This window comes from Oncorhynchus mykiss, chromosome 10 (assembly GCF_013265735.2).
Source record: "Oncorhynchus mykiss isolate Arlee chromosome 10, USDA_OmykA_1.1, whole genome shotgun sequence".
In the NCBI taxonomy this organism is placed as follows: domain Eukaryota; kingdom Metazoa; phylum Chordata; class Actinopteri; order Salmoniformes; family Salmonidae; genus Oncorhynchus; species Oncorhynchus mykiss.
In genome coordinates this window covers 19,421,862-19,446,124 of record NC_048574.1, presented here as the reverse complement: position 1 = coordinate 19,446,124, position 24,263 = coordinate 19,421,862, and the positions used below count along the sequence as shown (strand labels likewise).

The 24,263-nt window shown below is 41.9% G+C and overlaps 2 protein-coding genes across 2 annotated transcripts; both read left to right on the top strand.

Moving 5' to 3' along the window:
• Nucleotides 1-1,205: 1,205 nt before the first annotated feature.
• hepacamb (hepatic and glial cell adhesion molecule b) lies at nt 1,206-7,715 on the top strand. Its single transcript, XM_021617684.2, has 7 exons — nt 1,206-1,433; nt 3,768-4,112; nt 4,685-4,966; nt 5,687-5,780; nt 6,058-6,152; nt 6,264-6,334; nt 6,593-7,715. The coding sequence occupies exons 1-7, from the start codon at nt 1,346-1,348 to the stop codon at nt 6,923-6,925; spliced, it is 1,308 nt and encodes a 435-aa protein (XP_021473359.2). The 5' UTR covers nt 1,206-1,345; the 3' UTR covers nt 6,926-7,715.
• A 4,557-nt stretch (nt 7,716-12,272) lies between these two features.
• ccdc15 (coiled-coil domain containing 15) lies at nt 12,273-21,843 on the top strand. Its single transcript, XM_021617683.2, has 10 exons — nt 12,273-12,714; nt 12,803-12,952; nt 13,272-13,460; nt 14,187-14,303; nt 14,975-15,124; nt 15,491-15,610; nt 17,146-17,249; nt 18,924-19,118; nt 19,629-19,777; nt 21,161-21,843. Exons 1-10 carry the CDS (start codon nt 12,532-12,534, stop codon nt 21,334-21,336), a joined length of 1,533 nt encoding a protein of 510 aa, XP_021473358.2. The 5' UTR covers nt 12,273-12,531; the 3' UTR covers nt 21,337-21,843.
• The last annotated feature ends 2,420 nt before the right edge of the window (nt 21,844-24,263 follow it).

Genomic DNA, 24,263 nt, shown 5'->3' with positions numbered 1-24,263 from the left:
CTGTTTTCAACTCTCTAGAGACAGCAGGAGTGGTAGAGATACTGTTGTACCCTCGACAACTACTGTGATAATTATTATTTGACACTGCTGGTCATTTATGAACATTTGAACATCTTGGCCATGTTCTGTTATAATCTCCACCCGGCACAGCCAGAAGAGGACTGGCCACCCCTCATAGCCTGATTTCTCTCCAGGTTCTTCCTAGGTTCTGGCCTTTCTAGAGAGTTTTTCCTAGCCACCGTGCTTCTACACCTGCATTGCTTGCTGTTTGAGGTTTTAGGCTGGGATTCTGTACAGCACTTTGTGACATCAGTTGATGTAAGAAGAGCTTTATAAATACATTTGATTTGATAAGGACAACCCATAGTATGCTATTCTGTTGTTCTGAAATAGACTACATTTCTTCATATCCTGTTTCTTTAGACCTGTCTAAAATAAATAATGGATTTATTGTGATGGTGTAGGCTATATTAAATTAATTTAATATACTTTTTAAAATGTCTGCATCAGGTCTGCATCAGTGGCTTGTAGGCTATGCGTGGAAGCCAGGAGATACTACATGTTTTTGTGCTAATTAACGGTCAATTACAGTGAGACCGGCAGTTATTTTCTTGACAATCACAGGCTGACAAAATTTCATGGCCGCCACAGCCCTAACCCTATTCCCTTTATAGTGAGTGCACTACTTTTTTACCAACGCCCAAATAGCACTATAGGGGAAAGGATGCCATTTAAGATGCAGACCTTACTCAGCAGGACCATTAGAGAAGGGCCCTCCTATCTATGCCCCTAATACTGAGAACAGAGTAACAACAAGTGGCTTCAGACTGATTCAAAGTATAAGCGTTCAGTGGCCAGGGTAAAACCTAAATAGCCTAGGTCTTGCCATGGCATTGTCAGCGCATTTTGGCCATTTCCATTCCAGGAGTGTATTTGAATAAGCTTAAGTGATGTTCTAAAGGGACATTTGTGTATTTATTGCTGCACTTGGAATTTCACTCATGCTTAGAAGCTTACTATGCACGTTTTAAAAGTAGTCTAACTACAAATCCAGAATTGTGCAGAAAATAAACAAGATGTGTGCTTTATTTTCTGTACAATTGTTCTACTAAACACACACACACACACACACACACACACACACACACACACACACACACACACACACACACACACACACACACACACACACACACACTGCTGTTGTGTTGCTTTGTTGTGCAGTGCACCCAGTCCTTGTGGAGCCCTGCCTTGGAGGAATGTTTGTGTGCTCTCTCGGGGGACGTGCCCAGAGTGGACAAATCATGCTAATTGTCTTGGAGAGAAACAGAGCGTTAGACCCAAGATGAAGGCAGAGAGGGAGGATCTCTCCAAAGCCATAGCCGCTCCTCAACTTTTGCTGCTCTGGTGTCTTCTTGTCTCACCTCAGTCAGGTAAGGGAAACTTTCCCCTGTTTTTGGAAAACACATCTGTACTGACTTATTAAAGGAATGTGTAGTGTACACTTGCAAGGCTAAGACAATGTGGGTGGGAAGTATTTAGAGTGGAGTGGGCAAGTGTAGGTTGGTTTATGCATGTTTTCTGACTGACGTATTTGTTTGGCTGATAAGTTGGACACATACATTTTGTGTCCTACTAAATTATGCCTACTTTTGCTTGTAAATTTGTTCATGTAAATTCATATATTCAATAAAAAAATATGACGGTCAATCATTCAACAAGACCCCTATTATGAATTTAAATGTCTCAGAATATTTATTGAATTAATTTGATTAGCATATCTGCATAGGTACCATATAAATTACAAAAACAATTACATAAAACACAATTTCCATGTCAAACAAGCAAATAAACATTTCCTTGTTGTGTACTAGCTTATATTCTGAAAAACACTTTATTTAAAACATTCAAACTGACTTCACAATGCCACACAGTATGTATTTTTATTACTATTGCTCAATTACTAGAAAGAAAATTACACTCTGATGACACTCATAAAACTATACATAATCTGTGGATTTAAAAATAGATTGATGAAGATATAGTATTTGGCAGAAAGCAGTCACAATGGGACCCAGATTCAATCCTGGAGTAAAATGTACTTTCAATGGACATTCTCTATTGAGAATGGTTTTTAGTCCAGGACTGCTTAATCTGGATTTGGGAAACCGGCAAATAGGGTTTAGACTTTAGAGAGTTTAGGCGTTCGGTCTGTACAAAAAGCTGTTTAGTTCATATCAATGGTATTTGATCTCTGTAGAGCCCATGTGGAAACTATGCTACTCAGATGTCTTCCGGTTGGTTCAGCAGGTTTGCCAAAGGTTGGAGAAGAACCTGAGCTCAGGCTATTGAGGTGTGACCTAGATACATAAATGGAAAGCTATACGAGGAATTGATCATTTTGTACATATATAATTCTAATTGTATATGAGATATAGAAAAAAGGTGTGCAGAGTCAAACATGATACTTGGTACTTTTATAGGTGCGGTTGTGTCATGTCATTGCGGTTGTGTTGTCATCAGCAGAATCACTGGGGCCCTCTGTCTTTGGGCTCAGCCAATCGGGGAGCTTGTGTTGCTCTGAGGCCTCTTTCATGGGATGCCAGGAAGGAAATTGGCCCAAACAATCCCCCCTTTTGTCAGCTCATCACAGCCGTCCAAAAGGACTGCGAGCCGTTACCACGGTGATGCAGTGCTGCCACACAGGCTCCATGCAGCGCACTCTGCCCCGGCGGAGGAGGGGGCCCGGTGCCCACAGTCAAGTCATCAGCAGCCTGCCGCCCACAACAACAGCCAGCAGAGCTAGTTACAGTCCTTTGGCTCTCACTTTATAAGCCCACTCTGATCACATACTGTAGGCTATTACTATCAAAAATAATTCTCTGGTCAATCAACTCTGAAATAATTTCTGCAAAATCTGTTGGCCATAAGTTAGACGATTTTAGATATGCCTTGTAGTGAAGTTGTTGAACTAGCTAAGGGGCTAAGAGAAATCTTAGCATAACCCAGACCATGACCTGTTAACAATGTCACGCCTTCTAGCCACAAATGCTTGAATAGAAGCATGTCATTTAATCAAGGACGGTTTAGACACGACTGTGATGGTGGTATTGGTGGTGTGGAGATTGTGGACAGCCAATATTTTTCTGAATACTAACCTTCACAGTGTAATGGAATAGGAAAGGTCCACAGGAGGATGCTGAGGGAAGGACGGCCCATAATACTGTCTGGAATAGACCGAATGAAATGGCATCAAACACTTGGAAACCATGTGTTTGATGTATTTGATACCATTCCAGTAATTCCACTCCAGCCATTACCACGAGCCAGTCTCCCCCAATTAAGGCGCCACCAACCTCTGAGGGAAGTGTGCCAAGTGTCCTTGAGTACACGATCTGGGTAAAGCTTGTTTGTTGGATGGCTTGCTAGTGTAACCGGTGTGAAATGGCTAGCATTTCAATCGGTGAGGTGACAGAGGGTCCCTGGTTCGAGCCCAGGTTGGGGCGAGAAAAGAGATGGAAGCAACACTGTTACACTAGGCCTATTTAAAATACACTTGTAGCAAGCTGAAATGGCATTGCAGGTAGGATACACCTGTACCCTATTGCAGTTTAATGCATGTATCAGTTTATCCATGTCACACATGCGTGTAAGTGGTGGAACACGTGTTCCATTCATATGAACTGAGACGTGTATAGAATAGAAATCTGCTAAATATACAGTATAACCTGAATAAATAGACTCCGTTCCATCTCCTCTGGGTCCAGGACGTGTCAAGGGAGTCAACATCACCAGCCCTGGCTCTCTGATCCGGGGCACGTTGGGCGGGGAGGCACTCCTCTCTGTTCGTTACAGCAGCTCCAGCCCCGACGCGCCAGTCATCAAGTGGCAGCTGAAGAGGGACGACAAGCCCGTCACTGTGGTCCAGTCCATTGGCACCGAGATCATTGGGAACCTGAGGCCCGAGTACCGGGACCGCATCCTGGTGTTTGAGAATGGCACCCTCCTACTCCACAACCTCAAACTCTCTGATGAGGGCACCTATGAAGTGGAGATCTCCATCACGGATGATACTTTCACCGGAGAGGGGAGTATCGACCTGACTGTGGATGGTATGTGGTCCAAAGTGTAAGCAAGAGCCTATCTCCTGATTCTGTAGCAGAGGCAGCTTGATGTACAAGTAAACCCCTTGGACAGGATGCTAGTCTATAACAGGGTCTTACCCCCCAATCCATCTCCATAATGCTGAGATACATTGGGTACAATTTTTCGTCTTTGACCCCCCAACCTTCCAATCTCAGGGAAGACACTCGATCCACAAGGCAATTGGGATGGTTGATGCATATTTTAGTATAAGTTTACTTGTCCTTTATGACATGACTTGCTTGTAGGAACTGCTGGGATTGTCTGTGATAAAACCAAAGGATTTTTTGCCTTTTTGTTTATACATATTTCTCACACATTTGTATGACTGAAACATTGGCTGAATTGTCAAGGAAAGTGCAGGGGACAATGGTCCAAACCATGTTGTTCTTGTAAAGGCATTGTTGCAATGAGGGTCACCTGAGAAGTTGTTAATGTACACCTGAGCTAATTTTTTTAACACATCATATCAGTACAACCTTTGGCCCAGAAGGAAGAGACATATCTTGACGTGTCTGACTACTATACTTATTCTCCATAGAGCCCATATCCAGACCTTACGTCCACATGGAGGCGTCCTCAGTACTGGAGCTCAGTGAGCATTTCACCCTCAACTGCTCCCATGACAACGGAACCAATGCCAAGTACAGCTGGCAGAAAGGAGGGAAACTGTTGACCAATGAGACCCGTCTGCAGCTGTCACCTGACCAGAAGCTCTTGACCATTGTGCGGGTGCTGATGGTGGATGATGACATCTATGGATGCGCGGTCGAGAACCCTATTGGGAGCATGAAGAGCCTGCCCATCAAACTCACTGTCTACAGTAGGCTATACAGTGGCACTATAGGCTTGAACCAGTGGCAATTCAGTCACAATCTTTAATCCGATTTTAGGTCAAACGGCAACGTTGCCACATGCTTTGCTATAAAATTGAGGGATGAGGCTGGATAACTCCTGTAATAATCTCTGGCTATTTAACCCATTATATAGGCAACTTTAGAAAGTACACACTAAATCAATTGAAATTATTTTCATAATGTCATCTCAGAGCGCTTTTCCCCTAAAGTCCTTCTTGTCACTGGTTCAAGCCCAGGGCGTGCAACAAATACTTCACTGAAAAGCAAGTCCTTGTATGTCAGAGAAGGGGTGAAAAAAAGGCAAATGCAAGCAATATATATATATTTTTTTTACTAACTGTAGCCTAATGTACCAGCAGCAAAAAGATAATGAGTGGGAGGGAAGTTGATCACTGGCTATACATCCAGTACATGACTACATCACAGAGACATGAGTGTGTGCGTGGGAGGACAGGGGAGGAAGTACATGCTGTAATTCTGCTTCAACATGTTCTTAAGTAGTTCTACTGTGCTGTTTGTTTTCCTATGTGGTTGCGCCCCAAATAGCACCCTATTCCCTATATAGTGCACTACTTTTGAACAGAGCCTCGGGGGCCCTGGTCAAAAGTGTACACTAAATATGGAAAAGGGTGCCATTTGGGACAAAAACCTATGACCCTCCTACCCTCCTGACCCTCCCCCAACAGGGAGGAGTTCCCTCTACATCATTCTCTCCACCGGGGGTATTTTCCTCCTTATCACCTTGGTTACGGTGTGCGCCTGCTGGGGGCCGTCCAAGAAGTAAGAGCCAAACACACTTTTGTCTCACTCTCTACATGTTTCTGGATGCTTTGGTCTTTTCATGGTCCTATGGGTTGGGAATACTTTTCCATATTTAGTGTACACTTTTGACCAGGGCCCCCGAGGCTCTGTTCAAAATTGTACTGATATACTGTAGTGTTAAATAGACAAAATGCTACATTTGACATGAACAATGTTGTTTTGAACAGTTTTATACTGTATAATTTAAGCACACAGTTGATTCTCCCGTGCAGTATATTGTATGTTTATTGTGCAGAGAGCGGCAGAAACAGCAAATGAAGCCCAGAGGTTTGGCAGGACTGCCAAGGCATTTAATAGAACACCCTGATTATTCCCCAATCAATCATGCAGGTAAGGAACCTAATAATTAATTGTATTTATATTTCCTAGTTATTCATAAGAATTATAAATTGTTGTGCTACACCAAAAGTCTTCATCCAATGTATTCTTCATCCTCTACAGTTGACGTTGTACCAAAAATGATGACTGAACATGAACGCAAGAATCCAGTGGCACTCTACATCCTCAAAGAGGTACCTTTTTAAGTAACAAAAAAGCTGTCATCAGTATCTGACTCAAAACATAAAAAAGACATTTTAATTTAATAAATCAATAAAAATCCCAGAGATACTGTGGGGACTTGTAGGTTTTTATTTCTCAACCCTCATTCAGGTGTTAAGATGACTACAATATCTCAATGTAGAAAAAAATACAGCCAGTATGTATTGTTTTGGACCTGTTCAGAGCATTGTGTGTGTGTCTGAGTATTGACTTGGTTTCCCTCGTTGTAGGATTTCCCTCAGGGCGACCATGACTCACCCGGCAACATGGGCCTTGGCCCCTCCTCTGAACCACCCAGCAGCCCCCCCGGCTACAGCAGCTCCCTGACTCCCTCCTCACGCTCCCCTGAACCCCCCGCCCACTCCTCTCGCAGGTACCCCCGCACCCCGATCAGCTCCCCCCCTTCACATCACAACAAGGTGCAGAGCAAGTCCTCCACCCCCTCCCCACCCCGCACTCGATGCTCCGGGCGCATGGTTCGCGCCCCAGTGGGCATACCGCCTGCCAGTCAGTTGGAAGAGCCCACCCCCACACTGGAGAGCAACGGTACAACTCAGCCTTGATTGTCTATCTACAAGTCCTGGAGGGATGAAGTGTGTGCAGACTTATGTTTCAGCCCAGCAATAAGACATCTGGTCTAAATTGAAAACCTTGACTAGTTGAGAAAGGATTGTATTCATTAGGCACAAAAGGGAACAAAATGGCCTGAAATAGTGATGGACTAACTGGAATTTTCCAAAAGAAACATTCATTTTCTTTTTTCTTTGTAAAAAGTTATATGGTTACTGGTGTGGTGAAGCTGTTGTCTACCCCTGGTCTCCTGTTGTCTACCCCTGGTCAACATGTTCTTCCCCCCTCCATGCCTTGGTGCTGTGGAGAGACATGCATCTGTGTGTTTACATGGCGACTGTATGTATATATGTAAATAGATTTTATATGAAGTTATAGTGCAGTAATGTTTGTCTCAGAACCCAACACAGCACTTAATCATCTCAATATTTTTGTAAATACACTGTCATCCTCCACAACTGTATGAGTCAGGTTTAGGTTTTAAGTCATGACACGTTAGTGAGCCGATTATTTTTTCTTCAATTATTTTATGTCCTATTCATAAGACCTGTTCAAATGTATAAAACCTCTCTTTAAAGATACCCATTTATTCATATGTTGGTACATTTTGTATTGTGTGGATGTTTGTAATTTAACTAATCATTTTCTTTGTTATTGGGTATCATAAATGAATAATCATTCAATGTTTTTCCTTTGTATAGATTCATAGAATTATTATGAAAATCAAAGGATACATTGTACATATCAGTAGATATGTTTATTAAAGGCATGATGAGGAGGAAATATTGGTTGTCATTTATACATTTGTTTCACTCAAAGTGAAACTTTAGTGAATGTTTGAATGTTTCAAACACTTTATCCTCAATATTGTCAATTTGCATCTTCAGGTGAGCATGCATTTTTGCCATTTATCTATGCAGTTAGTGTAGCAGATGGCAATCTGTGAAACTCAGCCTGAAGTGCCTCCACTTGCGCTGCAGAATAGCTATTTTTTCAGTGGTGCGACAATATAAGACCCTTCGAGAGGGCAGTTACGTGTGATAGCGAGGCAGAAGTCCTGGGTTCGAGCCTCGGTATGAGTGAATCAGGAGGAAGCTGTACCCACTAACCAAGCAGCGTGACGTATTTTACAATGGTGCCGTGTTCCGGATCATCAGTTGGGCTCAGCTCAATGATGGGGTCGCTGTGGAGTGGGTTTGGGGGGTGAATGTAGCAGAAGGCGATGTGTGATAGTCACTCCTCAGCCTGAAATGGCTCTACTTGTGCTGCCGAATAGCTACAGTGCCTTGCGAAAGTATTCGGCCCCCTTGAACTTTGCGACCTTTTGCCACATTTCAGGCTTCAAACATAAAGATATAAAACTGTATTTTTTTGTGAAGAATCAACCAGAAGTGGGACACAATCATGAAGTGGAACGACATTTATTGGATATTTCAAACTTTTTTAACAAATCAAAAACTGAAAAATTGGGCGTGCAAAATTATTAAGCCCCCTTAAGTTAATACTTTGTAGCGCCACCTTTTGCTGCGATTACAGCTGTAAGTCGCTTGTGGTATGTCTCTATCAGTTTTGCACATCGAGAGACTGACATTTTTTCCCATTCCTCCTTGCAAAACAGCTCGAGCTCAGTGAGGTTGGATGGAGAGCATTTGTGAACAGCATTTTTCAGTTCTTTCCACAGATTCTCGATTGGATTCAGGTCTGGACTTTGACTTGGCCATTCTAACACCTGGATATGTTTATTTTTGAACCATTCCATTGTAGATTTTGCTTTATGTTTTGGATCATTGTCTTGTTAGAAGACAAATCTCCATCCCAGTCTCAGGTCTTTTGCAGACTCCATCAGGTTTTCTTCCAGAATGGTCCTGTTTTTGGCTCCATGCATCTTCCCATCAATTTTCACCATCTTCCCTATCCCTGCTGAAGAAAAGCAGGCCCAAACCATGATGCTGCCACCACCATGTTTGACAGGGGGGATGGTGTGTTCAGCTGTTTTGCTTTTACGCCAAACATAACGTTTTGCATTGTTGCCAAAAAGTTCAATTTTGGTTTCATCTGACCAGAGCACCTTCTTCCACATGTTTGGTGTGTCTCCCAGGTGGCTTGTGGCAAACTTTAAACAACACTTTTTATGGATATCTTTAAGAAATGGCTTTCTTCTTGCCACTCTTCCATAAAGGCCAGATTTGTGCAATATACGACTGATTGTTGTCCTATGGACAGAGTCTCCCACCTCAGCTGTAGATCTCTGCAGTTCATCCAGAGTGATCATGGGCCTCTTGGCTGCATCTCTGATCAGTCTTCTCCTTGTATGAGCTGAAAGTTTAGAGGGACGGCCAGGTCTTGGTAGATTTGCAGTGGTCTGATACTCCTTCCATTTCAATATTATCGCTTGCACAGTGCTCCTTGGGATGTTTAAAGCTTGGGAAATCTTTTTGTATCCAAATCCGGCTTTAAACTTCTTCACAACAGTATCTCGGACCTGCCTGGTGTGTTCCTTGTTCTTCATGATGCTCTCTGCGCTTTTAACGGACCTCTGAGACTATCACAGTGCAGGTGCATTTATACGGAGACTTGATTACACACAGGTGGATTGTATTTATCATCATTAGTCATTTAGGTCAACATTGGATCATTCAGAGATCCTCACTGAACTTCTGGAGAGAGTTTGCTGCACTGAAAGTAAAGGGGCTGAATAATTTTGCACGCCCAATTCTTCAGTTTTTGATTTGTTAAAAAAGTTTGAAATATCCAATAAATGTCGTTCCACTTCATGATTGTGTCCCACTTGTTGTTGATTCTTCACAAAAAAATACAGTTTTATATCTTTATGTTTGAAGCCTGAAATGTGGCAAAAGGTCGCAAAGTTCAAGGGGGGCGAATACTTTCGCAAGGCACTGTAGCTTTTAGGTGGCGCAACAGGGTAAGATGCTTCTGGAAGGTGGTCAGTGGTGTTAGCAAGGCAGAGGTCCTGGGTTCCAGATTTGGTATGAGCCGAATCAGGAGTAAACAGTATTCGCTAAGCAAGCAATGTGACTTCCTTAACATTAGCTTATGTGGGACTTCTTCAGACAGTGGTAGGCTGCACCCATCGTTGTCGACATAAATGCAATCTCTTCATCTCTCTCCACAGAGAATGTTTGTGCCCTGCAATAAAACAGAGGGGACATACTTTCAACGATGTACAGTACAAGCTTTATGTAATTTGTTCCTTTTTGTCAAATGCTCCTCATTCTGTTCTCACACACACACAGATAATTTGTTTGCTGATTCACAGTCATAGGACAATAGTATGCCTGTTCAGTGACCACTACAGCTGTGTAGTTGGGGCATGGAGAAGAAAGAAAGTGATTATTCTACCTATCCCAATATATACACTACCGTTCAAACGTTTGGGGTCACTTAGAAATGTCCTTGTTTTTGAAAGAAAAGCTCATTGTTTTGTCCATTAAAATAACATCAAATTGATCACAAATACAGTGTAGACATTGTTAATGTTGTAAATGACTATTGTAGCTGGGAACTGCTGATTTTTTATGGAATATCTACATAGGTGTACAGAGGCCCATTATCAGCAACCATCACCCCTGTGTTCCAGTGGCACGTTGTGTTAGCTAATCCATGTCTGTGCTCTTTTGCCCATCTTATTATTTTATTTTTATTGGTCAGTCTGAGATATGGCTTTTTCTTTGCAATTCTGCCTAGAAGGCCAGCATCCCGAAGTCGCCTCTTCACTGTTGACGTTGAGACTGGTGTTTTCCGGGTACTATTTAATGAAGCTGCCAGTTGAGGACTTGTGAGGCGTCTATTTCTCAAACTAGACACTCTAATGTACTTGTCCTCTTGCTCAGTTGTGCACTGGGGCCTCCCACTCCTCTTTCTATTCTGGTTAGAGCCAGTTTGCACTGTTCTGTGAAGGGAGTAGTACACAGCGTTGTTCGATATCTTCAGTTTCTTGGCAATTTCTCGCATGGAATAGCCTTCATTTCTCAGAACAAATATAGACTGATGAGTTTCAGAAGAAAGTTCTTTGTTTCTGGCCATTTTGAGCCTGTAATCGAACCCACAAATGCTGATGCAGCTTGTCTAAAGAAGGCCAGTTGTACTGCTTCTTTAATCAGAACAACAGTTTTCAGCTGTGCTAACATAATTGCAAAAGGGTTTTCTAATGATCAATTAGCCTTTTAAAATGACAAACTTGGATTAGCTAACACAACGTGCCATTGGAACACAGGAGTGATGGTTGCTGATAACAGGCCTCTGTACACCTATGTAGATATTCCATAAAAAATGTGCAGTTTCCAGCTACAATAGTAATTTACAACATTAACAATGTCTACAATGTATTTCTGATCAATTTGATGTTATTTTAATGGACAAAAAATGTATACGTTGGAGAGTAAAGACATTACTAAATGTGTCCACAGAACAGGGAAAGATTATTACATGCCTGGATAACAATTTCGTGTTGTTACTATGTTTTCTCACGAGAAAACTGTCACTGTGTACTTGGACTTTTCAGTGGGCCTAAATCAAACGGCCTATTTCCATAGATGGAAATTAGCAATTTATCTGCAAATATATTTCAAACCAATCCAGCTTGATTCAGCTACCGGAGAAGAGTTTGACATGAGGTTTATGTAATGTATTAGTAGCTGACCAGTGCAGAGAGAGTAACACAGCTGAAGAGGGGGACTGTAAGCGCAGAGAAGACCGTCTATGGTCACGACAGGTACACCAAAACCTGGGCCTTGGGTACTGGCACATGCACTGCTTACATTCCCGCTCTCTCGGGAAAAGTGTCTTCACACACATAGGCAGTTGGGAAAAGTGTCTTCACACACATAGGCAGTTGGGAAAAGTGTCTTCACACACATAGACAGCTGCGACAGCGGGTGAGAAGGTGGACTCGGGCCGTGGACCCACCAGACGAGCATCAGGACAGCGATGTGTGTATAGTGTGTGTGTGCAAGCTTAGTCAATGGTTTATAACCTAAACAAAAGCATGGCCTTTAGTAGTAATGGTAGTATGCTGTCCACCACTTTTTTGCTGCTTTATTACCATGTATCAAATAATTGCCCCTCTTTTAATCGTGGAGGGCAGGGAATAGACCGGGAGACGTTGAATACATCTGTTCCACAGATTCTAACAGCCTAAATATAATTTGAATCAACTCACTTTTATGCCTAGGGTGCTTCTGAGCAGAGAGGAAGTTTTGAACAGGCTAGACTGCGCATGTTTGAGTCAAACTAAATTTTGATGGACACCTGGTACGACCATTCAGATCTCAGATTCTCTAATCCAGAAGAAACCCAAATAAATTAAGTGGGCGGAGCAAAAATGGTCGCACTATTATTACGTCTCCAACAACAAGAAGCGTCTACTGTGGCAGTTGAGAAGCCAAACACACTTCAGTATTTAAGAAAGGTTATGTTCACAGATACTAACAAATAATTTATAGCCCTCCGGACAATTCATACTCATGCCAACGCTGTTGCACATCGTGAAACGTATTAGGTTGGTTGAAGAAGTAGCTAGCTAACGTTAACTCAGAAGTTAGCAAACGTTGCCTGGATAGTTAGCAATCTGGCTAGCAACATGCCCTCTATTATCAATCCTAAAGTAAAGGGCACAACCAAAGTTTCAATTAGTGGGATAACAGTACATGCTCAAAGCAAACATTGTCATCGAAATAATGTATTGGCCGAGAGGAATCAGGCAGTTGCACCTGTGGGCGCCTGGGTGGAGAGTGGACAAGACTGCCAGGATGAGCATCCAAATGTAAGTGTAGCCGTACATCAGTTATTCTACTTGAACAGGTAGCGAGTTAGCATATTTACCCGTTGACTTATTCTTTCGTATGAGCCAGGTTCGTGCCCTGCTAACTGAGGAGCTACAGATGGAGATTCAACGGGAGAAAGAGGAGAGTCTTCGCCGGTTTCAGGAAGAAGTGCGCCGCCGCGTGGCACAACAGGCTCAAATCCGCAAGAGGTGGCAGCTTCAGAAGTCATGCGAGATGGTGACTAGGCTATATAATGTGGATAATTAACATATTGTATTACAATTGCTGTTCATGATGGAAGACAGTTAGTAGGCCAACATCATTATAAAACAACAAAGCATTACAAATGGCAAGAATACAGTTATCTTGGTTTCCAAGTATTGTAGCTAGCAACTGCACATGTAAATGACATGGACTATGGGTAAATGAGCACCACCTCTATCAAGAATGTCACAGGCTAGTGACACAACCTGGGTATACCATGCAGAGTCCTCAAACTCCTCATTTAATGACAGCATAATAGCCAGTTTAAAGCCTGCGTTGTTTGTCTTTACAGGCAGAGCAGGAGGGGAGAGTGCTCCAGCAGTCCAGCGATGCAGCGCAGAGATTGACCCCCAGGAAGAATCCGTGCCCCTACTCCCCAGAGAGAGAGCTAGCCATCTGCAGCCCCAACTCCTGCTGGGTTCGAGCACAGGTCTATGATAGCAGCAACAGAGAAAACATGACAGATCAGCAAACGCATCAGGTAGCAAAATTTATCTGTGACGATCTACATTGACATTTTAGTCATTTAGAAGATGCTCTTCTCCAGGGCATCTTCTATTCCATGCATTAAATGGAAGTAAGAAAAACGACCACATATCTCGATCATTGCAAGGGAAAAAAACTTCTAAATACCAGTAGCTTTGCAAAATCTGTGCTTGTTACAGTAAAGGAAAAGCAAGTAGTATTTAAAAAAATATATATAATAATAATAATTTAAAAATCTGTTATAAAAACATTGAATGAAGCCACACAAGTACTGAGTGGATATTGTTATTGATTCGCATCTATATCTAACGTGTGTCTATGCGTTTACACAGGCCTTTTGACCAATCAGATCAGATCTTTTGGGCAAAAGATTAGAATTGGGAAGCCTGTGTAAACACAACCTATGTCCGTCATTGATCTCTGCAACAAAGGCTGCATTTACACAGGCATGCCAATTCTGATCTTTTTGCCACTAATTGGTCTTTTGACCAATTAGATCCTTTGCCTATAATTGGGCAAATGATCAGAATTGGGGTGCCTGTGTAAACGCCGCCATATAGACCTAGGCTACCAACCTTTTTATCCTCAATAATGCCAAAAGATTATTTACACGGATGTTAAAGCCATTTTGCTCATATTAAGTCAGTGACATTGCCATTACTTCTATCATTAGCGCTATAGATAAAAGAGATAATCAAATGGGTTGGTTTTGGTATTTCAGCTCAGCAAAGTCACGAGGCAGGTCAGACACAGACTGGCATCCTGTCAGACGGTCCGTGACGGAGAAGTGATGTCAGAGCTCCCTGGGGGAATATGGAAGGTGTATCCTACCAGAGATGTGAGTTTGTTTATACTGACCCTTTCTAACAGGCCAAAGTCAATTTTAACAAAAATGTCAGATAACCATAGAATTATAATTTATTTATTTTACCTCTTATGATTTGCCCAGCAGCATACTACCCTGCATCCCACTGCTGGCTTGCCTCTGAAGCTAAGCAGGGTTTGTCCTGGTCTGTCCCTGGATGGGAGACCAGATGCTGCTGGAAATGGTGTTGGAGGGCCAGTATGAGGCACTCTTTCCTCTGGTCTAAAAAAAATTATAATTTATATATATATATATCCCAATGCCCCAGGGCAGTGATTGGGGACTTTGCCCTCTGTGGTCACTGAAGATCCCATGGCACTTATCGTAAGGGTGTTAACCCCGGTGTCCTGGCTAAATTCCCAATCTGGCTCCATACTGTACCATCATGGCTACCTAATCATCCCCAGCTTACAATTGGCTCATTCATCCCCCCGCTCCCCTGTAACTATTCCCCAAGTCTTTGCTGCAAATGAGAATGTGTTCTCAGTCAACTTACCTGGTAAAATAAAAATTATTTTTCATTCTGTTTCTTTGGCTATAGCTTTATCATTTGGAACTCTCAATTGCAGGAATACTGTATTTTCTGTCAAATTTGTGTCAACATTTTAGTAAAAGGAATTATTGTGCTTTCTAACTCAAAACAGAAACCTGTATATCGGGTGACAAGAGAAGAAGAGGATCATGAAAAGGAGGAGGAAGATATTCCTTTGATTGGGCAACATGACTCCCCTCTTCAGAACTTTGATCCTCACGAGGGTCACAGGAGCAAGACTGTCACCTTTGACAACAATCCGGTCTGTCACCACAAGTGTTCTCTTTTTGACACTTCTCCAATTTCCAAACGCTCCCATTTCCCCAAACCCCACACAGTCAATAGTCCTGTGACTCACATGCTTGTCCTAACATTCCTTTAGTCAGGCTATAGCAAATTGTTTATCAATCTATATAGTTACCTTTCTAACTCCAACTAAACAACCCTAAAGGTTTAATCTTACATAATGCGCAACAAGAGGTGCTCAACTCTTACTAAGTTCTGTAAATTATTCATTGGGTTCTTTTGTCCAGGAGTCACCTGACTTTTATGAAAAAGACTGCTTTAAGGCCAAAACACATCTGTTGTGACAGCTAATAATCAATCTTTCATACCTTCTTTGTTGCAGGTCTGTCAGAAGCTCTTTAGTGAGCCTTATCCTGCAGGTCATAGTAATGATTTGAGTACTGACCATAGAGCTACTCAAGTGCTGTGGCCCCAAGAAGACCAGGAGGAACTGAAGAGACAGGTGATTAAGGCCAGTTAGAATAGGGTTTTAGTGTTTATGAATATACGCCCTGGCCCTTCTTAGATGGCTATTAAATAACCCTTATCACTGACCATATTTACACACAGCCCTCCACCTAATCCCCCCTTTAGAGATCAAGTAACACTGTATGACACATAATGATTCATGCAGCACGGTGGCCCAGTGTATTTTCAGCCCAAAAAGTACCACATATTTTCAAGACACACTTTCAGCTAGTTAGCATTTAGTGAAATACACTACATGGCCAACAGTATGTGGACACCGCTTCAAATTAATGGATTTGGCTATTTCAGCCACACCCCGTGGCTGACAGGTGTATAAAAATCGAGCACACAGCCATGCAATCTTCACAGACAAACATTGGCTGTTGTTTGGATGCCACCTTTCCAACAAGTCAGCCCTGCTAAAGCTGCCCGGTCAACTGTAAGTGGTGTTATTGTGAGGTGGAAATGTCTTGGAGCAACAACGGCTCAGCCACGAAATGGTAGGCCACACAAGCTTACAGAACCACCGAGTGCTGAAGCACGTAGCACGTAAGCATGGTCTGTCCTCGGTTGAAACACCCACTACCGAGTTCCAAACTAACCCTGGAAGCAATGTCAGCACAATAACTGTTAGTTGGGAGCTTCATGAAATGGGTTTCCATGGCTGAGCAGCCGCACTCAAGCCTAAGATCACAATGCCAAGGGTCAGCTGGAGTGGTGTAAAGCTCTCCGCCATTGGACACTGGAGCAGTGGAAACGCGTTCTTTGGAGTGATGAATCGAATCACGCTTCACCATCTGGCAGTCCGACGGACTAATCTGGGTTTGGTGGATGCCATGAGAACGCTACCTGCCCAAATGCATAGTGCCAACTGTAAAGTTTGGTGGTGGAGGTGGAATATTGGTCTGGGGTTGTTTTCATAGTTCGGGCTAGGCCCTTTTAGTTCCAGAGAAGGGGAATCTTAATGCTACACAATGACATTCTAGACGAGCACACAATGACATTCTAGACGATTCTGTGCTTCCAACTTTGGGGCAACAGTTTGGGGAAGGCCCTTCCCTGTTTCAGAATGACAATGCCCCCGTGCACAAATCGTGGTCCGTACAGAAATGGTTTGTTGAGATCGGTGTAGAAGAATTTGACTGGCCTGCAGAGAGCCCTGACCTTTGGGATGATTTGGAACGCAGAGACCTATTCACCCATCATCAGTGCCCGACCTCACTAATGCTCTTGTGGCTGAATGGAAGCAGGTCCCCGCAGCAATATTCCAACATCTAGTGGAAAGCCTTCCCAGACGAGTGAAGGCTGTTGTTACAGCAAAGGGCGGACCAGCTCCATATGATTTTAGAATGAGATGTTCGACAAGCATACTTTTGGTCATGTAGTGAATTTGCTTTAAACTTTGGTCTCTGCTTCAATTGCATTAATGTGCTGGAACATTATTTTTCTCCATATGCACATTTTATAAAAAATATACCCCTTGACACCATAAAATAACTTTACCTTAACTCTAACAATGTTTGTTTGTAGGGTCAGTCTCAGTTTCTGATGTACCGACGCCTATTCATGGACATTGAGAGAGAACAAGTCAAGGAGCATCAGAGACATAGGAAGCACCTGAGGAGAATCGGAAGGTGACTTGGCACAACCACAATAAACACATTTAGTTCCTCCTCTGGATTTCCTCCTTTGGTTTTCAAAAAATTTCACTATTAGTAAACTGTGCTGTCACATTTGCATTCATATCAGAGTTGGGGTACATCTCATTTCAATGCAGTCAATTGAGATATTAAACTGAAATGATAAATTTCCCTAGTTTTTAAATATATTTTATGTTCTTCAAAGTTGCCACCCTTTGCCTTGATAACATATTTGCACACGCTTGGCGTTCTCTCAACCAGCTTCTCCTGGAATGCTTTTCCAACAGTCTTCATGGAGTTCTGACATATGCTGAGCACTTTTTGGCTGCGTTTCCTTCACTCTGCGGCCCAAATCATCCCAAACCATCACAATTGGGTTGTGGTCAGGTGATTGTGGAGGCCAGGTCATATGCTGCATCACTCTCCTTCTTGGTCAAATAGCCCTTACACAGCCTGGAGGTGTGTTGGGTCATTGTCCTGTTGAAAAACAAACGATAGTCCCACTAAGCGCAAACCAGATGGGATGGCGTATCGCTGCAAAATGCTGTGGTAGCCATGATGGTTAAGTGTGACTTGAATTCTAAATAAATCACTGACAGTGTCACCAGCAAAGTACACCCACACCATCACACCTCCTCCTCCATGCTTCACAGTGGAAACCACACATGCGGAGATCATCCGTTCACCTGCTCTGTGTCTCACAAAGACATGGCGGTTGAAACCAAAATCTCAGATTTTGACTCATCAGACCAAAGGACAGATTTCCACCGGTCTAATGTCCATTGCTCGTGTTTCTTGGCCCAAGCAAGTCTCTTCTAATTGGTGTCCTTTAGTAGTGGTTTATTTGCAGCAATTCAACCATGAAGGCCAGATTCATGCAGTCTCCTCTGAACAGTTGATTTTGAGATGTCTGTTATGTGAACTCTGAAGCATTTATTTGGGCTGCATTTTCTAAGGCGTGTAACTAATGAACTTGTCCTTTGCAGCAGATGTAACTCTGGGTCTTCCTTTCCTGTGGCGGTCCTCATGAGAGCCAGTTTCATCATAGCACTTGATGGTTTTTGCAAATGCACTTGGAAGAAACTTTCAAAATTCTTGAAATTGTCCACATTGACTGACCTTCATGTCTTAAAGTAGTGATGGACTGTCGTTTCTCTTTGCTTATTTGAGCTGTTCTTTCCATGATATGGACTTGGTCTTTTGTATTCCAACCCTACCATGTCACAACACAATTGATTGGCTCAAACGTATATTAACTTTCAGCAACGCACACCTGTTAATTGAAATGCATTCCAGGTGACTACCTCCATGAAGCTGGTTGAGAGAATGCCAAGAGTGTGCAAAGCTCTCAAGACAAAGGGTGGCTACTTTGAAGAATCTCAAATATAAGATATATTTTGATTTGTTTGCTACATGATTCCATGTGTTATTTCATAGTTTTGATGTCTTCACTATTATTCTACAGTGTAGAAAATAGTACAAATAAATAAACCCTTGAATGAGTAGGTGTGTCCAAACTTTTGACTGGTACTTTATAAACATTCATACTCCTTCATCATGGTCTCTACAATATAATGGATAAAATGTGTTGTTAACAATGCAGACAGTAGCATTCCATTCCAAAATAGGAACACATTTAAATGTAGTTTTGTCTGAATTTCCTTTTAGGATAAAAGCAGAAAAGGAACAGACTAGGTTGGAAGAGGAGAGGAGGCTGGAGAGACTGCGGCAGCTCGAGGAGGATAGACTGGAAATGGCTGAGAGGGAATTTCTAATTCTGGAGCGACTGAGGCTTGAGGAAGAGGAGAGGGCAGAGGTGTTAGAGAAGAAAGAGAGAGCAAAGAAAGATAAAGAAGCCACAAGGTAACTTTATTAATCAATACAATCTGAAATTAAATGGACTAGATTGTACAGTAACTGACATAGAATGAAGGGTCAATCTTCTGCCAATATATATAATTGTTTTGTCCTTGAGCAACACATCATGTGCACTACTCCTCCAAAAGTCACATTGGGAAATATGAAAGACCTTATTCTTTCTATAAAATACCAGTGTAAAAAATGAAATTCTGATGTTTGCTCGTGATAATCATGGCAACCAATTTTTTATACTTTAGATACACATCTACATTCTATCCTACCCCTGACCCCACCCCTAGACTAGAAAGCATGCTGAATGATTAATCTCCTTTGAAAGTACTTTTTTGTCCTGGAATAATCTTGGTCCAGGAAGCTGGCCCTAAATATGTTTGTGCTGGTCAACTAGAGAATAAGGCCCTGTGTCCCAGCCTGTGTTGTGCGTGTTATTGTGTGACACGTTGGGTACTTTGACAGAAAATTGAACAATACACATTGTTTTGTGTCTTGTGGTAGGTACATCGAGGCTCTGAGAGCTCAGATGAAGGAGAGGATAGTTCTGGAGAATACAGAGCTCCCCCCTCTCTGTTGCTGCGGGGACAGTTTCTGGGACTCCCATCCTGACACCTGCGCAAATAACTGTGTCTTCTACAACAATCCTAAAGGTACAAACGGTACCAAATGTCTCAACCACAAGCCAATAGGCTACCTCCAAAAGAACAGTATGATAATTATTTGACCTGCTGCAAGCCAAGATAGGTGACTTGCACCCTTGATGTATGTTTACTATATAGAGGATGTATTATTTCCCATATAATATTTTCATCAATGTTAGGAATGTTCACTTTTTAGTTTCTGGTAGCAACATGCCTCGAAGAGTAATTAACGCAACTATGTCAAGGTCCCTCAACATGAACCTACTGACGTTTATCAGTTACCCAATATAGTTACCTCCTGTTCATTCAAACAATCATATTCCTTCCATATTTTCCACATTTTGGATTCTTCCCTATTTTGATTTTTCCCTCATTTTGATTATTTCCTATTTTCCCTATTCTAGTCTACTTGGGTTATGTTCATTAGGGCACGCAATATAATAGAACATGTACAAAACTTTGTAAAAAGATTGTAAATTGTCATGGTCAAAACATGTAGATTCACTGGTTGCAAAGATGGGGAGAGGTCTAGGCATAATAAAGAAATGCTCCACACTCCAAAAAGCAAGTCCTGCAGGCTCTAGTTTTGTCTAATCTTGATTATAGTCCAGTCGTGTGGTCCAGTGCTGCAAGGAAAGACCTAGTTAAGCTGCAGCTGGCCCAGAACAGAACGGCACATTTTGCTCTTTAATTATAATCAGAGAGCTGATATTAATACTATACATGCCAGTCTATCTTGGCTAAGAGTTGAGGAGAGACTGACTGTGTCACTTCTTCTTTTTATAAGAAACATTCATGTGTTGAAAATCCCAAATTGTTTGCATAATCAACTTACACACAGCTCTGACACTCACACTTATCCCACCAGATATGCCACCAGGGGTCTTTTCATAGTCCCCAAATCCATAACAAACTCAAGAAAACACACAGTATTATATAGAGCCCTTATTGCATGGAACTTCCTTCCATCTCAAATAAACAGCAAACCTGGTTTAAAAAACAGATAAAGCAACATCTCGTGGCGCGACGCCTCTCTCCTATTTGATCAAGATAGTTTGTGTGTATGCATTGATATGTAGACTACGTGTACCTTTTTAAAAATGTATGTAGTTCTGTTCTTGAGCTGTTCTTGTCTAATGATGTTCTGTATTATGTTTCATGTTTTGTGTAGACCCAAGGAAGACTAACTGCTGCTTTTGCAACAGCTAATGGCGATCCTATTAAGATACCAAATACCAAACCGAAAATTATAATTAGTTTTTCTTACTGGGCAAGTCCTATTTTCAGTCAGTTCTCCTACGTTTGGTTCCTGATGAACATGAGCCAGAGGTTCAGAATGATGTGCTATGAATGGGGTGGATGTGTTAATGATTTTGTTTGTCTTTCATCCAGCCTATGTCCAGGCTCTGCGGTCTGCGCTCTTGAGCTGTGATCTGAAGGACAGGAGCCACTCCACTCACCAGCGAGCCTCGGCTCGCCGGATTGCCTCCATGCACGCCCTTTCACCCAGGAAGGAAACCACAGCTCATAGGAAGTTAGCCACCTCGCAAAGGAACAAAAAAAAATAGGACATTTGAATTTCAGCCCTCGTTGTTTTTTAAAATCAATAATGACCTTTAAACGGTACCATGAAAGGACATGTCGTTTTGTCATGCTATTGATTTTGAATCAAACCTTGCCGTCTCACTCTCGAATACTTATCAGTTGTATTTCTTTGAAACGTGATGTCCTTTATTTTGTATGGTTTTATTTTAATTATCTGTCTTTTAGTTATGTCAAAGATGTACACTTGGTTTTACGCTGTGCTTAATTGCTGAAACATGTCTGATTTAAAACCTGACATTATATCTTTTGAACCTCGGGATGATGCTTCAGTGGTGTTTGTTAGTCCTATAATGTATTTTGGATGCAGCAGTGGGCATAATCACTGGTAGTGTCCTAATCCTTCCTATTATTCCATTCCTATGGAAAAGTGGGGGATGAAAATGTCAGCTGGTTTAATTTCCTATAAAATGGGGAAAGAGTGACTTGTCCTAGGCAACAGACCGATGATTAAATATTTTTTTTTATATCAATGTATTATTAATGTCTTACTCATTGCATTGTTTGGGTGATTTGTTACTGTTTCCTATTACGGTAAGATTTAATGATTTTTTTTGTGTTCACCAAAACTGAATGAATGTAAAAGGCCTTCCTATATGATAAATGCTCATGTTTATTCATGAAAAAATGAGAAGCTAAACTTGTAGGATACAGTGCATTTGAAGTATTCAGACCCCTTGACTTTTCCCAAATGTTGTTACATTAAGGCCTAACATTTTGTTACGTTACAAAGCAAAAACAGGTAGATTTGTTTTGTCATTTTTTTAATGGAAATATTACATTTACATAATTATTCAGACCCTTTACTCAGCACTTTGTCAGCGATTACAGCCTCGAGTCTTCTTGATTATGACGCGTCAAGCTTGACACCTGTATTTGGGGAGTTTCTCCCATTCTTCTCTGCAGATCCTCGCAAGCTCAGTCAGGTTGGATGGGGAGATTCGCAGCGCAGCTATTTTCAGGTCTCTCCAGAGATGTTAGATCGGGTTCAAATCCGGGTTCTGTCTGGGCCACTCAAGGACATTCAGAGACTTTTCCAGAATCCATTCCTGCGTTGTCTTGGCTGTGTGCATAGGGTCATTGTCCTGTTTGCTGGTGAACCTTTGCCACAGTCTGAGGTCCCGAGGGCTCTGGAGCAGGTTTTCAGCAAGGATCTCTCTGTACATGGCTCTATTCATCTTTACTTCAATCTTGTTTCTCAGAGTCCTTTAGGTGCCTTTTAGCAAACTCCAAGCAGGCTGTTGTGCCTTTTACAGAGGAGTGACTTCATTCTGGCAACTCTACCATAAAGATCTGATTGGTGGAGTGCTGCAGAGATGGTTGCCCTTCTGGAAGGTTCTCCCATCTCCACAGAGGAGCTCTGGAGCTCTGTCAGAGTGACCATCGGGTTCTTGGTCACCTCCCTGACCAAGGCCCTTCTCCCCCGATTGCTCAGTTTGGCCGGGCAGCCAGCTCTAGGAAGAGTCTTGGTGGTACCAAACTTCTTCCATTTAAGAATGATGGAGGCCTCTGTTTTCTTGGGGACCTTCAATGCTGCACAAATGTTTTGTACCCTTTCCCAGATCTGTGCCTTGACACATTCCTGTCTCGGTGCTATAGGGACAAATCCTTCGACCTCATGGCTTGGTTTTTGCTCTGACATGCACTGTCAACTGTGGAACCTTATATAGACAGGTGTGTGCCTTTCCAAATCATGTCCAATCAATTTAATTTACCACAGTTGGACTCCAAGATGTAGAAACATCTCAAGGACGATCAATGGAAACAGGATGCACCTCAGCTCAATTTCGAGTCTCATAGCAAAGGGTCTGAATACTTATGTAAATATGGCATTTCTGTTTAATACATTTGCCAGAATTTCAAAAACACATTTTTCTTGGTCATAATGGGTTATTGTTTGGAGATTGGTGAGGGGAAAAATATATATTTAATCAATTTTAGAATGAGGCTGTAATATAACAAAATGAGGAAAAAGTCCAGGGGTCTGAATACTTTCCAAAAACTCCCAAGGCATTCTTTAAAAAATGTTTTCCTTTATTTAACTAGGCAAGTCAGTTAAGAACAAAGTCTTATTTTCAATGACGGCCTAGGAACAGTGGGTTAACTGCCTTGTTCAGGGGCAGAGACGACAGATATTCTTACCAGAAGGTAAAAGCGAGTCTTAACATCAAGGCCACAACTAAGCCTGGTAAATGAGATAGCATTACCATAAACTATTGCTATTAGAGAGGAGAGTGCACATATTCTTCTGCTTTTTCACAAATTGCTAATGTGTGTAGTTCTAATTTGATGGTTAAGATGGCTAATAGTTAAATGTTTTCTCAACATTTTATTTGAAATTCTGCTGTGTTTTTTCACTCTAACTGTAACACAGTTTATAAACTCTAATCATGAGACTCACTCATCATGACCACCCACAAGGTGTTTGTGCATCAGTAACCTTTTCACAAACTGTAATGAATAATATTTTATTTTCACACTGTTCTTTTCAGTACACTTCTGGGGAAGGGGGATATATAGTTAGTTGTACAACTGAAGGCGTTCAACCGAAAAGTGTTTTATGCATTTAATCCAACCCCTCTGAAATCAGAGATGCCTTAATTGACATCTTTGTTTTATTTATTTAACCTTTATTTAACCAGGAAGGGCTCATTGAGATTAAAATCTATTTCTCAAGAGCTCCCTGGCCAAGATGGGCAGCACCAAGTCATTAAAAAAAAATACAGACAGACAACATGAAAAACTACAAGTAATCTAGTAAAAACCATTGAATTCACAAGCGTATAAAATAGCAAATTAAAAACATTGACAGGTCAGGGAATCAGCCTCAAAATCCTTCATCAGTGATATTTAAAAACATCAATCATGTCATCGGCGTCTGGGGAGCAGGTGT

Bases quoted from the DNA above. Each gene is read 5' to 3' on its own strand.
- hepacamb (XM_021617684.2), top strand. From the start codon at position 1,346: ATGAAGGCAGAGAGGGAGGATCTCTCCAAAGCCATAGCCGCTCCTCAA. The intron at 1,434-3,767 runs GTAAGGGAAACT...CTCTGGGTCCAG, and splicing joins TCTTGTCTCACCTCAGTCAG to GACGTGTCAAGGGAGTCAAC. The intron at 6,335-6,592 runs GTACCTTTTTAA...CCCTCGTTGTAG, and splicing joins CACTCTACATCCTCAAAGAG to GATTTCCCTCAGGGCGACCA.
- ccdc15 (XM_021617683.2), top strand. From the start codon at position 12,532: ATGCCCTCTATTATCAATCCTAAAGTAAAGGGCACAACCAAAGTTTCA. The intron at 15,125-15,490 runs GTCTGTCACCAC...TCTTTGTTGCAG, and splicing joins TCACCTTTGACAACAATCCG to GTCTGTCAGAAGCTCTTTAG. The intron at 17,250-18,923 runs GTGACTTGGCAC...ATTTCCTTTTAG, and splicing joins CACCTGAGGAGAATCGGAAG to GATAAAAGCAGAAAAGGAAC.